This window comes from Zootoca vivipara, chromosome 4 (assembly GCF_965207765.1).
Source record: "Zootoca vivipara chromosome 4, rZooViv2.hap1.1, whole genome shotgun sequence".
Taxonomy (NCBI): domain Eukaryota; kingdom Metazoa; phylum Chordata; class Lepidosauria; order Squamata; family Lacertidae; genus Zootoca; species Zootoca vivipara.
The window spans coordinates 20,193,273-20,207,216 of NC_142587.1; the positions used below are offsets into that span (position 1 = coordinate 20,193,273).

At 40.5% G+C, this 13,944-nt stretch overlaps 1 protein-coding gene across 17 annotated transcripts in view; it reads left to right on the top strand.

The window, feature by feature from the left end:
• FARP1 (FERM, ARH/RhoGEF and pleckstrin domain protein 1) overlaps window positions 1-13,944 on the top strand; it is a 175,850-nt gene that overhangs the window by 30,629 nt on the left and 131,277 nt on the right. For all 17 annotated transcript variants that reach the window (XM_088667542.1, XM_088667532.1, XM_088667537.1 and 14 more), the window contains exon 2: window positions 3,159-3,353. In XM_088667542.1, coding sequence (XP_088523668.1) covers window positions 3,183-3,353 — 171 coding nt within the window. In that variant the 5' untranslated portion in view covers window positions 3,159-3,182. The remainder of the gene's footprint in view (window positions 1-3,158; window positions 3,354-13,944) is intronic.

Consider the following 13,944-nt stretch of genomic DNA (forward strand, 5'->3'; position numbering starts at 1 on the left):
GAGCTCTGTTGGATTCTTGTTCATTTCAATGCCAGATTCAGGGTGCTGATCTTGACCCTTTAAAGCCATAAATGGCCTGCGTCAGGAATATTTGAGGCAACTACTCTATGAACTACCCAAATGATTCAGATACCGGTACCCCTATTGCAGGTGAGATAGTAATCTGCTAGAAACAGCATTTGCTGTAGTTGCCTTCCTCTTGAAGGAAATCTTCTGTCTTTACCCAGCCTTGGTCTCCTATAGAAGACCAGCTGAACTCTTTTTATTTTACATGGGGTATTACATAATTGTCTACTTGACTGCTTTGCTTATTTTTAATTTGGAGGCAAAGAAACTCGGAATAGCAATTGCAGGAAGTAGTTGCAGGGAAAACCGTGCCCCTTCTACAGAGGGCAGAGTGAGGCCACTGTCTCTCGTGTTTAGTTCCCGGTTTCCCACACACACATCCCCCAAGCTGATTGGTACTGTACAATGCTGGTCTTTAATCTCATGTTGCCGCACGGCCACCATCAGCGGACCCAAGACCTGGGGCCTTGCTTCCCTTCAGGTCCGCTCCCAACAGGAGCCCCTGAGAGGGCATGTATTTTCTCTCCCAACCCTCTCAATTATAGGAAGAGGAAGATCAACAGAAGTCCCCTGGCCCCCAGACCTAAAAAGAGGGTTAAATCTGCTAGGATCAAGGAATATAAATAAATGTCAATTGTTCACTTTTCTCTGCACGAGTTTGTAGCCTTCGCCTGATACTTCCCTAGGGACAATATGGGAAGAAAAAACTCATATCCCATTAAGTGTCTGTTTTTGGAGCTTTCTCAAGCAGGGAGGTTTTTGGGATTATATAGTGCATCTTTCCCCCCCACCACACCTGTTCCCCTCTAGACATTTTGAGGCCCAACTCTCAGTATCCCTGATCATTAGCCTAAACAGCTGGAGGGCACCAAATTGGCCCTTGATAGGCATGCCATTGTTTCAGTGATATCCTTATTCCCTGCCCCAGTGAACAAGCAAATATTTATTCCTTTGCTTTGTGTGTCATCAGCTTTAATAGCAAGGCAGAAGTTCATTCTAGCTTGTTACCAAATTGACCAGGAGTCTCTTCTGTCTGTGTTAATTAAGCAGAAGAGAACAGAATAACCCCTAGAAAACAGTCCTTAGTTTTCCAAATTAATAATTGATTTGTTTACAACAATGCAAAACTTGAAAGTATTTCTAAAGAGATTTTGTAATATGTTTTTTTTTAAACAAACAAACCCATCCTACATATCTTTGTATACTAAGGCAGAATTACTGGCTTTGAATGGATGGTGCATACCACAGATTTAATTCGTGTGTGCTGAATTACACCAAATATGCATCTGTTGCCACATCTAATTTCTAGGGCTATACAAAGGATGGATAGTAGCAAGGTCCACAAAATTTGGATGTACCTGGTGGCCAGCTGGAACCTTTTTCTACCCAACTCACAGGTCCTGCTCTGAACTGGAGAGTTAAGGTTCATTGGAAAACAGTTTGTAAAAAAAAAAAAAAACCACTGCTCTGCTAGTGGCCAGGGATTCCCATATCAGCATGGGTGGTATTCGTGCTTTAGTGGTAGAATTTGTATCTTAGGTCAGTGTTGCATTATTTAGGCTGTTAAATTCACATGCTAATATGAAATAATGAATAACATTGAATTAAAACAACAACAACAGCAACAACAGTCATTTCCTTTCTGCCATTCTGCCCTGCTTCTGATCCCTGGCGATATGGCTGTGTTTAAAACGACTGGAATGGCTGGGTCTATTATTACTGTATGTTTGTTCAGCCAGAAAGTTAAATTCCTGTTCCTCCTGTTTTGTTACATGCTTGTTAATGATCATCGATCAGGGCATACAAGTCCAGGAGAGATGGAAAGGCAATTACCCAGCTAGACAAATACTGTAGATGGTAGCAGCAGGTTCAGTCTCTGACTCAGGCTGTTTTGAAGAACAAAAGAAAAGAGTGGGATAAAAACAAATTGAGGTTTTTTTATATATATGGTTTGACAGATCAGACTAAGGGCCCTTGCATTATGTATCAAACGATAAAGCAATAGAAGTAATAAAAAAGGAAAGATCTGTTGTATCAACAACTGGCCTTTCCATGGAAGATAGAAAAATGTGAGATTGCAGAAGAATTAGAAGTTCATTTAAAGTTATGTCTTTGAAATAGCTTGCTATCCTTGAGTTTGCTTTCAAGTATGCAATAATAAAAGTTGGCGTTTTCTTCCAAATTGATGTAGCGATCTTCCCTATTTAGTTATGTTCTTTTATGTGAGGGGAGGGAGGGCATGAAAAAGACAAGTTCGATTATTTCCATTACTGTACTGCTTAAGTTTTTCTGAACTAATTCTAAGTCTGGTGCACTTTGATTGTAGTTGTATCCCATCTGCCTTTCCGTTGGACTTGCTCAGTATAGATATCATTTAATTGTTTCAGATTCTGATTGGTGAAGACATGGAACTTTTCATAGTTAAATGGTATTTTGAACAAGTAGTAGTTTTTCTTCATTTACAGTAATTTTTTTTTGCACATGTTGCATCTAGAATTATGAGTGAATTTGGCCACACAGAATTGCAAACATTGCAACTGGTGAAAGTGAAGATATTTCCTCCCTCCAATTACTGCTTAGCTTGTCTTTATAATGCTTCTGGCATTGCAGATCTTCACACTAATCTCTTGATATCTTGAGGGTTGATACGATATATTTCTGGATTCTTACTCCTCCTGGAGTGCAAGGAGATCAGTGAAACAATTTGAGGTGTTTGGTACCTGCTCCTCTTCATTTCACATTCTGAAATTATGTTAGAAGATGTAGTGCCTGGCTGATACTACTTATTAAATTAATAAACCAAGACTGCAGCCATTACACATTTCCTAAGTCCCATTGAAAATAGCAGGACTTACTTCTGAGTAAACCTACAACGGATTGTACAATACCAGCAAGATACTAGGGGGTTCAAACACCATTAAAAAAAATGTTAGGAGGACAGATACCGTGTGCATCTTTTGCTCAAAAGGAAAATAATTCACAACTACAAAATGGTGTGAAGTAGTACATTCCTTTGTGCATTATTGTCTTTGAACAGTTTTAAGTAATGTGGCTTCATATTTTCTTTCTTTCTCTGTCTCTCCCATTTACAGATATAAAAACTAGCTCCTCCAAACATGGGTGAAGTGGAGCAGAGAACAACAGCAGGATCCCGGTTAGGAGTTCAGGAAAATGCCGGGATCAGTACTTTGGAACACGGACAAAAAATGCCCACAACCCCTACAGGAAAACTTATTTCTATCAAAGTCCAGATGCTGGATGATGCACAGGAAGCTTTTGAAGTTCCGGTAAGATGATTTTCATTGCCTGTGGTTTATTGCTGGCTGGTTACAATTTTATAGTGCACAATATTACTTTTGTATTTCGTGTTTAATGTACACATGGGTTGAAATTGCAATGAGGATCGAGTTACCCATTGTATTTCTCATAGAAAAGTGTACATTTTAAAGGTTGGTATTATGTTGCATTGTCCTCCATTTTAGGAACCAACGCTTTAATCATAGACAGTCACACCAAAATACTAGGATGCAAATGAATTGAAATATCTTAAATGAAAAGGTTCTTTTTTTAAAACAACAACAACAACACACAATTAGCTCCTTTGACAATCTTGGAGTGGAATCCCTGTTCTTTTTAATATAATACTTTGTGTTCATAAATGGCTCACTAATGATTTTGTTTCCATTGCCTCGACAAAGGTGGTTACATAACACTTCTGTTATCTGAGGACCACTTCTTACAAAACTCTTAGTTATTTGGGCACTGATACAAAGTGCACACATTACAAATTAGTTGTGAATGAAACATGCGCTGAGCTGGAAAGGACTGACCTGGTTCCTTGCCATTCACAAAGACAAGTGGTGATTTAAAGTCATGTGTGGTCCTTATATGTAAAGGGGCCAAATTTGCTTCTATTACATTGTTTATACAGATAATTCTACAGAATCACAGTTCTGATTAACAGGTGGGGAACCCTGCAAAATTCATTGGATGCGGTGCGAATTTATGATGGAGCAGAGGACTTTTTTTGTTCTTTTGTCTCTCTTTCTCTGTCTCTCTCCCCAATCATGTCATAGAGAAAAAGTGAAAAAAGGGAGAAATGCACCCCCCCCTGCACTGCAATTGTTGGCAGCTTTGGGGAGGAGCTGAAGTTTCTTGTGCTGTCTCAGCTGAGCTCAACCAACTCAAATCAACTCGCTCCTGCATAGAACTAGTCCCACATACTGCCCTTTGTGTGGAAATGCTCTTGACTTGAACTAGTTGAGGAGACAGGTAGGTAGCCGTGTTGGTCTGAGTAGAAGCAAAATAAAAAAAAAATATTCAGTAGCACCTTAAAGACCAACTAAGTTTTTATTTTGGTATGAGCTTTCGTGTGCATGCACACTTCGTCAGATACACTGAAACAGAATCCACCAAACCCTTATGTATATTCAGAGGGTGGGGGTGATGGGAAAGGGTGATGGGCTGATGGGAGTGGTAAACCTGTAGATGGATGTTAACGACTGCTGATGACAGCAATTGGTCCGGGGGGGGGGAGCAAGGGCTGAGGGTTTGGTGGATTCTGTTTCAGTGTATCTGACGAAGTGTGCATGCACACGAAAGCTCATACCAAAATAAAAACTTAGTTGGTCTTTAAGGTGCTACTGAAGGAATTTTTTTTATTTTAGTTCAGGAGAGTTTGGGTTAAAACCAACATGTGCTGCAAAGGTAGTTTGACACACACACCCTGCATATTTTCCAGCACTTCACATCTAGACTCTCCCTGTGTTAACTAGATAGGGTAAATGATATTAAAGCATGGCTGCAAGTTTGGTCTCTTTAATAATGTCTAAATGGTGAAAGCATCCTAGTAACAGATTGATAAATGCCTTCCTTAAATGTTTCAGTTCGAAGAACCAATGGAGTGTACGGTTTTCAGATTGGTTAGCATGGTTCTGAATGTCTGGAATGCTAAGAAGAGAACTCTTTCACTCTCTCTTTAGCTGGCTTACGATGTGACCTTAGGGCAGTTGATTAGCCTTACAGGATTGACTTTCCATCTGTTTCAAAGAGGGATTTGCTTTGTATCAGTGCTGTCGTTTTAAGGCATTCCTCCTCATTTTTGACATGAGCAAGCCATGAGGTCCCGTTACACAGTTTGCTGATAACACCCAGTCTCAACCAGCAACGGAACCAACAGCACAAGAACTGTAGAAATGAAAGCTAATATAGCAGTGACAACAGGACTTCCACGATATGGCTTCACCTGGCCTATGAAGTTGCTCTGCTCAGACTGAAAAGCAAGTCCAATCTGTTGTTCAGTAGCAGATGGAGCTGCTGCTCTCACTGTACATTTCGGCTTGCTTGCTCCCAGTGTTAGGAACTGGGATAGAAAAGCTAGGAGCCAAATGGCTTCTGGGACCTGGGTTGTGGGCGCCAAAACAGACTGTTGAGTCGCCATTTGGGGGGGGAGGGGCGGCAACAATTTTTTTTATTATACAATTCACATAAAAGACACATGGTCAATATCACATTTTTAACACAAATTGTTAATGCGTGTTTAATTTGGTGTTTACAATAAGAATATTGGTACCATACTTCAGTTTTCAAAACACTCTACTCTTTATTGTTAAACTCTTAACATATTGTCTATCTTTAACATACTTCGAGGCTTCAAAGCGCATACATTTCAGTAATCCCTGAGTGTCAGCCAGGCACACAAAAAATGACAGCCAGACTTTCTGAGGTGCTCGCAAATGGAGAATCTTTAGGCGCAAAATGCGCCTGGCGCCCTGCTAATTTCGAACCCTGCTTGCTTGCCTCCAAACTGCTAGTTCTGACTATCGCGCAGGGATTCGGTGCATGAAGCCTGTGTTTTCACTGATGGCTTCCTCACAGACTGTATTACACACCATGGTCTTGCTGACACTGATTTGATTGGAAGTAGGGTGGCAGTGCATTACCCGAGGTCAACACTTTCTCCTTTCATTAAGGCTTGGGGAGATGTTAAATGGTATTAAAAGAAATAGCAGAAATGGTAGTTTCCTGGTTTTCCTGTCAGATACGGTGGTTTTTTAATTATTATTTTGTTCCAGGGGTTTGCAACAGAGTGTGAGAGAAAGTTAATTACATTTTCTTTATTCTGCTTATGGGTAAAATAAAGGGATTCACTGAGCTCATAGATTATTAAATACATTGGCTGGTTGATCTTCATTATTACTATCCTCCACATCCCTGCTCTTTTAAAAAAATAAGTTTAAGATTCAGGAAAGTCACAGCTTTCTCTATTTTTCCCTGTATAATTTTTATTAAGTTTCCTATTTTACAATTTAAAATATTCATTAAACAACCTTATAATGTTAATGACTTCCCTTCTTCTCTTTCCATGGTTCAGTTTGCATATTGTAAATCCCTGCATATTTTACATAAACCAAACCATTCAGTATTCAATTAATACATCCATCAAAACTTGTTTACACTGTTGAATTTATCTTAATGCTGCCACCGTTTTCAAGTGTACAGTTTCCCCCCATATATTCAATAAACATTTTCGTATCTTCTTTGAACATATGTTCTTGTTCTCTTATTCTATATGTTAGGTCCACAAGCTCTGCATATTCCATCAGTTTAAGTTGCCATTCTTCTTTAGTTGGGACCTCACTCGTTTTCCATTTTTGGGTTAACGAAACATGGGCCGCAGTAGTAACATACATAAATAGCCTTTTTTAACACCAGGGAATTTCCATCTGAATTATCCCCAACAAAAAGGACTCTTTTTAAAAAAAAGTATTTTAAAACATTGTTTTCCAATTCAATAAAAATTATTTCCCAATAAAAACTTACAGCTTTCTCCACTCTCTTGCATAGCTTCTCCCTTCTTTGCAGAGCTCATGTTAGAGACATTTGTACTCTTCATTTTCCAATATAGGCATTGGACTGTCGAATTTGGACCCAAGATAGGTCGAGGCAGTATACAGTTTCTCCCAAATTCATCTGGGGTTTGTGTTGGCTGAAACACACTTAATGAGGATATTGTACCGTGCAAACCGCCTGAGATCTCTTGATGAAGGGCAGTATACAAATTTAATAAATACAATAATAATAAATGTGTTCCTAGCATCTCCTCCTCCTGCCTGCCCCCTTGGTCTTCTAAGGCTTCAGCAAAGTTTATTTTCTGTGTGCCTCTATTCACAACCTGTGCCAGAGGTTGGCATTATCCGGCAGTTGCAGCTGTGCGTTCATCCTTCAACTGAGGTAAAGAACAGTTAAGGATGGGGCAGCAAAGGTGGATACAGAATAGTTAGGGTAGACAGTAAAACAAAGGGGTTTCTACTCCCCCTGCTCACAGCCGAGATGCTGTGGTGCTAAATGGAATAGACTTTAGAGGAAAGGATTGGTGTGGCTGATAGTTATGGCTCTATCATCATTTAATAAGGCATGGTGGGGGGGCAGGGACCTGCACCAGGACTGAAAACGCACTGTAGTTCTATGAAGCACCCATAACCCCTGTGTTTCAAAAAATAAATCCCCAGTTCAATCATCTGAACACAAGTAATTCCCCACCCAACCTCCACAAGACATATAAGGGCCTCAATTGTAGAATGAATTCCCTCCCAGCTCAGTGTCAGGCAAAGATTCTCTCTTCATTTGCCAGGGCTTTCAAACACGTTTTTATAGCTTGGGTTTTCGCAGTTGTCCTTGCTGCTGCTGCTACTGCAGCTTCTTCGACACTCTGCTTTTGTGTTTCTTTGATTTTACAGTGTCTGTTTTTTTAAAAAAATGGTGCATCACACTGCTGAGTCCTCTAAACTCTATTCCCGGGCAGCTTGTAAATGGGCAAAGTAACCCTCCAAAGAGCTTATTTTGTTGTATCGGACAGTTCTGTTCTCTGCCCTCTTGCAAGATTTGTAGCTCTAGGGTTTTTTTGGGGGGGGAAGCGTCAGTCGAGGGAGATGTGCAGAAACCACAAAGCAATCTTTCAGGCGAGTTGCCCTTCCTTCCAACTTCAGAAACGAACAACAAGTCAAGTGTCATCTATTCATCATTCTGAGGCTTTATTCTCCGCGCCTGAGATTCTCCATGCCTGAAATTATGTGGTCGTCACTGTCAGAACTATTCCCAATGGAAAGTAGGGCATTTAAATATTCACCGAGTAGTTAGTCCCAACAGCCAAGCTGAGTCTTGTGAATTAAGAAGAGGGAAGTGACATTTCTCTTCAGTAACTTGGAACTGCAGTAGTTTTAATTCCTGGCAGAACACATTTGGCACAGACTCCTGAAAGGATGGGAGACTTTTAGCCAAAGTGTAATTACATTGCGTTTGGTGAAATGCAGGGGGTCATGTGCCTCATCTTTTAAAATATTAATGTTTTCTTCAGAATGATAAAACATGGATTTAGTGGTTTTTTAAAAAATAAATTTTATTCGTGCTGATAGAGGAAAAATACAAAACTTAATATTAAATATCTTTTCCTCTCTCTTTTTTGGTCTAAACTGAAACTGTGATCTAAATGCAATAAAAACACAAGGGGGGGAGAGAAAGGGAGAAAGAAAGAAAGAGAGGGAGAAAGAAAGAAAGAAAGAAAGAAAGAAAGAAAGAAAGAAAGAAAGAAAGAAAGAAAGAAAGAGAGGGAGAGAGAAAGGGAGAGAGAGAGAGAGAGAGAGAGAATTCAGAGGGTAAGGGACTTCCGAGTCTTTGTCTGTCCACTATATATAAACCATATTCACTTCATCTACTCCCAATATAACACCCAACAAAGCCACTCTCATTTCATACTCACAACAACCCTATGAATTGGGTTAGGCTAAGAGCCCCTCTATGGACCCTGTAAGTTACCTCTTTGGCCCTTTTATTGGCTCATGTGGGACCAACATGGATTGCTGGCCCCGATGAATACTTGAGTTTCCCGACCCTGATGGTTGTAATTTCATGGGCAGTCATTTGATTTTATCCTGATTCTAATTTTTAAGCTGTATTTTAATCAATTTTTTTATTGTGTTTTAATGTATTTGATATTTGATGTTAGCCGCCCTGACCCTGGTCTTGGGTGGGGAGGACGGGGTATAAACAATAATTTACTTACTTACAACTATCCAGTGAACTTCATGGCCGAGTGGGGATTCGAACCCTGCCCTCCCAGGTCCTAGTCCAACACACTAACCATTATGCCACGCAGGGTCATTTTGATTTTCAATATCAAAACACACTTGTTGGCTGCAACTTTTATCACCTAGAAGCCTAGTAGCACCTAGTAGCACAAAGCTACTCTACCTTTTCTGCCCCACCAACCATACTGGATCCATGACACAGAGAGAATTTTTAAAAGACCTTTTCCCCAGTATTCCCCCCCCTCCAAAATCTCTCCAAAAGATGTCACTCGCTACAATGTTGGGGGCAATGGCACATTTTTTGATGTAAAAGCAAGTTGATGCAAGGTCCGACTAAAAAAACACACGAAAAAGCAGCATTGTGTGTTACAAGCAAACTGGTGTAGGAGGGAGTGTAAATGAGTTTCCGGGCTTCCGTGTCTCACATGCGGGAAAGTGGCACATCTTTAGAGTGAGATATTTTAGTTCCAGGTGGATATGGAACTCGCGTATGTTGTGATGGTCCACAATTACAATCATGTAGTGCCAGGAGCATTTCGCAACAGCAGTAATTTCTGAAATTTAGATCCCACTTTTCTATATCGGGCATACAAGCTTCAAAACTGATTTAATGCAATCAACATACTCCAAGTAATGTAAACCACCACTCTGCATGGTTAAAAGCAGCATTATGACGGAATTTTCAAAGCATATTCATCTATTTGCGGTTTCTTCAACCTAAAAAAAAATAAGGTTTCTTTCTCCCCCCTCTCCCAAGGGGTGATTTTCTATTTCATGTTGTCTTTGGCCATCTCTTTTGGCAAGTAGTTGTTGCTACTGATATGGGCATTATACAAGGAGGAGCCTGCAAAAATCATGCAGCTACCTTGCAAAATCAAGTCCTGTAGAACAGGAGACTTGTTTTTAAGGGTAGGGTAGAGAGAGGCTGCTCTTATATCTGGAAAAGTGTGTATATATGGGAGAATGGAGAGATAAGGTGATCAAATAAGTAATGCTTAACAGAAACTGAAGCACTGATTTGTCACAATTTGCAAAAAAAAAGTCGTTCTAAAACAAATAGCATTTCCCCCCCATAATTCAACATGAGAAACCAGTAGCTATATTTTTCCATTTTCTTTCCATTGTAACCTTTCCTCTCAAGTGACCTGTATGTCAGCCAGACATTTCTGTGTTTTTTCATCAGTGGATTTTCCTGCTTGGTTTTGTGTTTCCTGACCCACGTGGTTCTCATTAAATGCGTGGTTTTTCTAGGTATGAACTTGGAAAGGGAATTGGCCTATGTGTATGCTAGACACTAGTGAAAACCATCAATTGACTTACTGCATTTCAATTTAATTTCTGTAACTTTCCCACCCACCCTGCTAACACAACTGTACTTGAGTTGCTTGGACTTTGTGTCTACCGGTAGTCATTAATCTTGTCCCTTCAGTCTCCTTAAATCTTAATGGCTTGATCACTTTAATAAATTTGTGCATGTTTTGCATACATTCTCTTAACTTTAAATCTTGTGCACCTTTTTGTTCATTTGTGACGGTTCTTTATCTCTCTGCTACTTCTCAGCTCATGGCTGTATTTTAAAATATCTACAACAGGGTTGGGGGGAAATAGTTCAAATTCCTAGATGCCAGCATCATATTTTTAGACACCAAGCCTGTGCAGGGCTAAATAAATATTTCACATTCCTAGATGTTAGCAAACACATGTATGTGCCTGTCTTTCTGGACCCTCAACTCTAAAGAAATTTCTGAGGCTACAATCCTTTACCCATTTCTCTGGAAGTAAGACACAGTGGGGCTTAATTTCTAGGTAAACATGCATAAGATTGTGCTGCAAAGCCAGTGCTAGACTTTAAAAAAATACGCTTCTGCTTAGAGGTATATAGAACTGAGCTGTTGAGCAAATTGAACAGAAATAATTTGGCCTCCTGCACCAGCTCTTTAAAGCACCCATCTATTCTTGTTAACTAGCATACTTTAATTTGATCTCTGCTGAGGTAAGAAAGTCAGCATTGCCTGATGGTCCAAATGAGAGGTGCCTGCAATTTTAATGTTGTATTCTGACCTTGCTGTGTGGCACTCAGTTGGAAACTCTTTAGGGTCTGTCTGAAGGGTCTTAATGCTGGCACAATGCCTGTGCACAAATGATGCTTTCTTCCGTTGAGATCAAAGGAAATCACGTGCAATCCCGTGCCTGGCTTTCCCAGCAGTAAATGCTTGGGTGGTTTCCCTGGCAGGGATCAAAGACACTTGGCTCCATCCCAGTTGCCAATAATAGTATTTAAATTTAGCTGCTGCCAGTCAATCCATTGTTTGGGCTGCCATAGATAAGGCAGGTTGTAATGGACTATCATCTAACATTAGAATTTAATGAAAGAAATCGAGAGATGGTTTGCATTAGTCTGGACCAAGCCATACATCCAAACTACAGTATATGCCTATCAAATTGAGTCATGATTTCTCGCATTTCCACTATTCAGCTTAAGTTGCAACTAGCTATATATAACATATCATTTGGTGTGCTTGGTGGTTTTATTTCACACAGACAAACTCAAGGATCAAATTAGGTGCTGGAAAGTTGGCAAAGGGTAAGCTGTTCCCACTAAAACAACAACAACCCAGTTTAGGAGTATGTAGCACAAGGAAGGATGTGAAAAGCAATTGTTGTCAGATTGGATGACAAGGCCTTTTTTAAAAAGTCTCTCTCCCCCCCCCCCTCTCTCTCTCTGCTTGTGTCTTTGTCAGATTTAGTTCAAATTAAAGAATATCTAGGTTAGAATGAACTATTGTTTCCTATTTCAAAACTGGTGATTTAGAAGTACAAAAGCTTCAGGTTGCAGTTAATTGGTGTGCAACATGCAATTCATCCTATGCTCAGTGTTGTCTTAACTTTGCATTGGGCAGAGCATAAAGGCGTTTGATATTATGACCAGAACCCTATTATATGTGGCTTGTACGAAGTGCATCATTATATCTAGGGCGAGGGGGGAATGACTGGCATGGTTACCATTGTTCTCATCCACAAATGTGCCTCTTCCTACAAGCAGATAGCCACGTGGAGAGGAGCCCGTGCAGTTTGTGCTCATGGCAGCAGCAACCACAGTGCCTGCACAGTGTAAATTAATATCTTCCTGGTTGTACCATGGTATGTTGCTGCTGCTTTTGTCAACTTCAAGAATAATGAGGAAAGATTTGGGTTTCACGACCCAGCCTCTGTAATACGATATACATGGAACAATGCCAGATGCTAAGCAACATAGCATTTGTAGCTTTGGTACCAAAGCAGACTTAATGGTGGCCTTTAAAAGGTGGGGGTGGGGAAGGTTCAAGAGTAATCAAATGATTTGATTTTGTTGTTGTTGTTGTTGTTCTGTCACCACATCATAATTGCATTTTATTGTTTATTTTTATGTCGAAAATGAGTAGGAAGAGAATTGAGTACAAACTGAGCATGCGAGTAAGAATGTCTGGTAGCATACTTGCGTTAGATCAGTAGTGTCCAAACTTTTTTCAAAGAGGGCCAGATTTGATGAAGTGAAGGGCCGTGAGGGCTGACCATAGTTGTTGACCTTTTCTTTAAGGGTTGAAGTTGAGGTTTTTTAAAAGGATTTTACCACAGGAAATAGGCCCTCCGAAATGGACTTTGGACATGTGTGATTTAGGTTAATGTCTAGGGTATGGTGTAGTTCTTTGTGTGTCAGGCTAGGATAAGGGAGGTACAGGCTCCAATTGCCACTCATTTATGAGGCTCACTGGGGAACCCCGGGTTAACAGCCATCTCTCAGCCTAAACTGCATCACATGAGGATACAGTGGAAGAAGGAGCCTTGTGGATACCGTATTGAGCATATAAATGAAATGATATTTTCAGTTGTTTCCCCATTTCTTGCAGTAGCATCCCTCCCTAGCTCATCTCACATAGGAGGGGAGAGGTGGTTGTCATTTGCAGATGAAAATAAAGGGGTATCAGATCGTTTTCCCATTGGTGGAGCGCTTGGAGACACCAGTAGGATTTTCAGGAGCAAGTTGAGAAGCTGCCTCTAAAACAGGGTTTCCAAAACTTGGATCCCCCCCCAGCTGTTTTCGGACTACAATTCTCACCATCCCTGACCCCACTAGTCCTGCTAGCTTAGGCATGATGGTAGTTGTAGTCCAAAAATAACTGGAGACCCAAATTTCAGAAACCCTGTTCTAATAGGTGCAGTAAGCTGCCTTCCAGCGCTCCTGCTCCCCTCAAGGGTTTCGCCAGAGTATGTTCAGCCTCTGTGCTCAGTGTTCCTGAACATACATGGTATTTTGGTTTACAACCATAATCCGTTCCGGAGGTCCGTTTGTATACCAAAGCAGGTTGTAACCCAAGGCGCGCTTTCGCCAATGGGGCCTCCAAATTTTTTTTGTTCGTTATAAAAAGGAAAGGAAAGGGGGGAAAAAGGTTGTAATCCAAAAAAGGTTGCGCAAACCGGGACACGCACTTCCGGGTTTGACATGTTTGTAACCCAAAACTTATGCAAACCAAGATACCACTGTAATCAATTGGCAGGAAATTCATTGCAGGGTCTTACTCATTGGTTTTGCTTCCTCCTGTTGTTGAGGAATGTTTAAGGATATATTATATAACACTTTTCTGGAAGTGGACCCAACCTTTTCACTGGCACAAGCATTATTGTTTCTCCCTTCAGAAAGGGTTCTCTCTAGTTCTGCTGCCTTGCCATGTTTGGGGACCCGCTAAAGAGAATTGAATTTGAAGGAGAAAACATGTCCTGCCAAAACGCTTTCCCTGGTCCAAGCTCTGCAGCT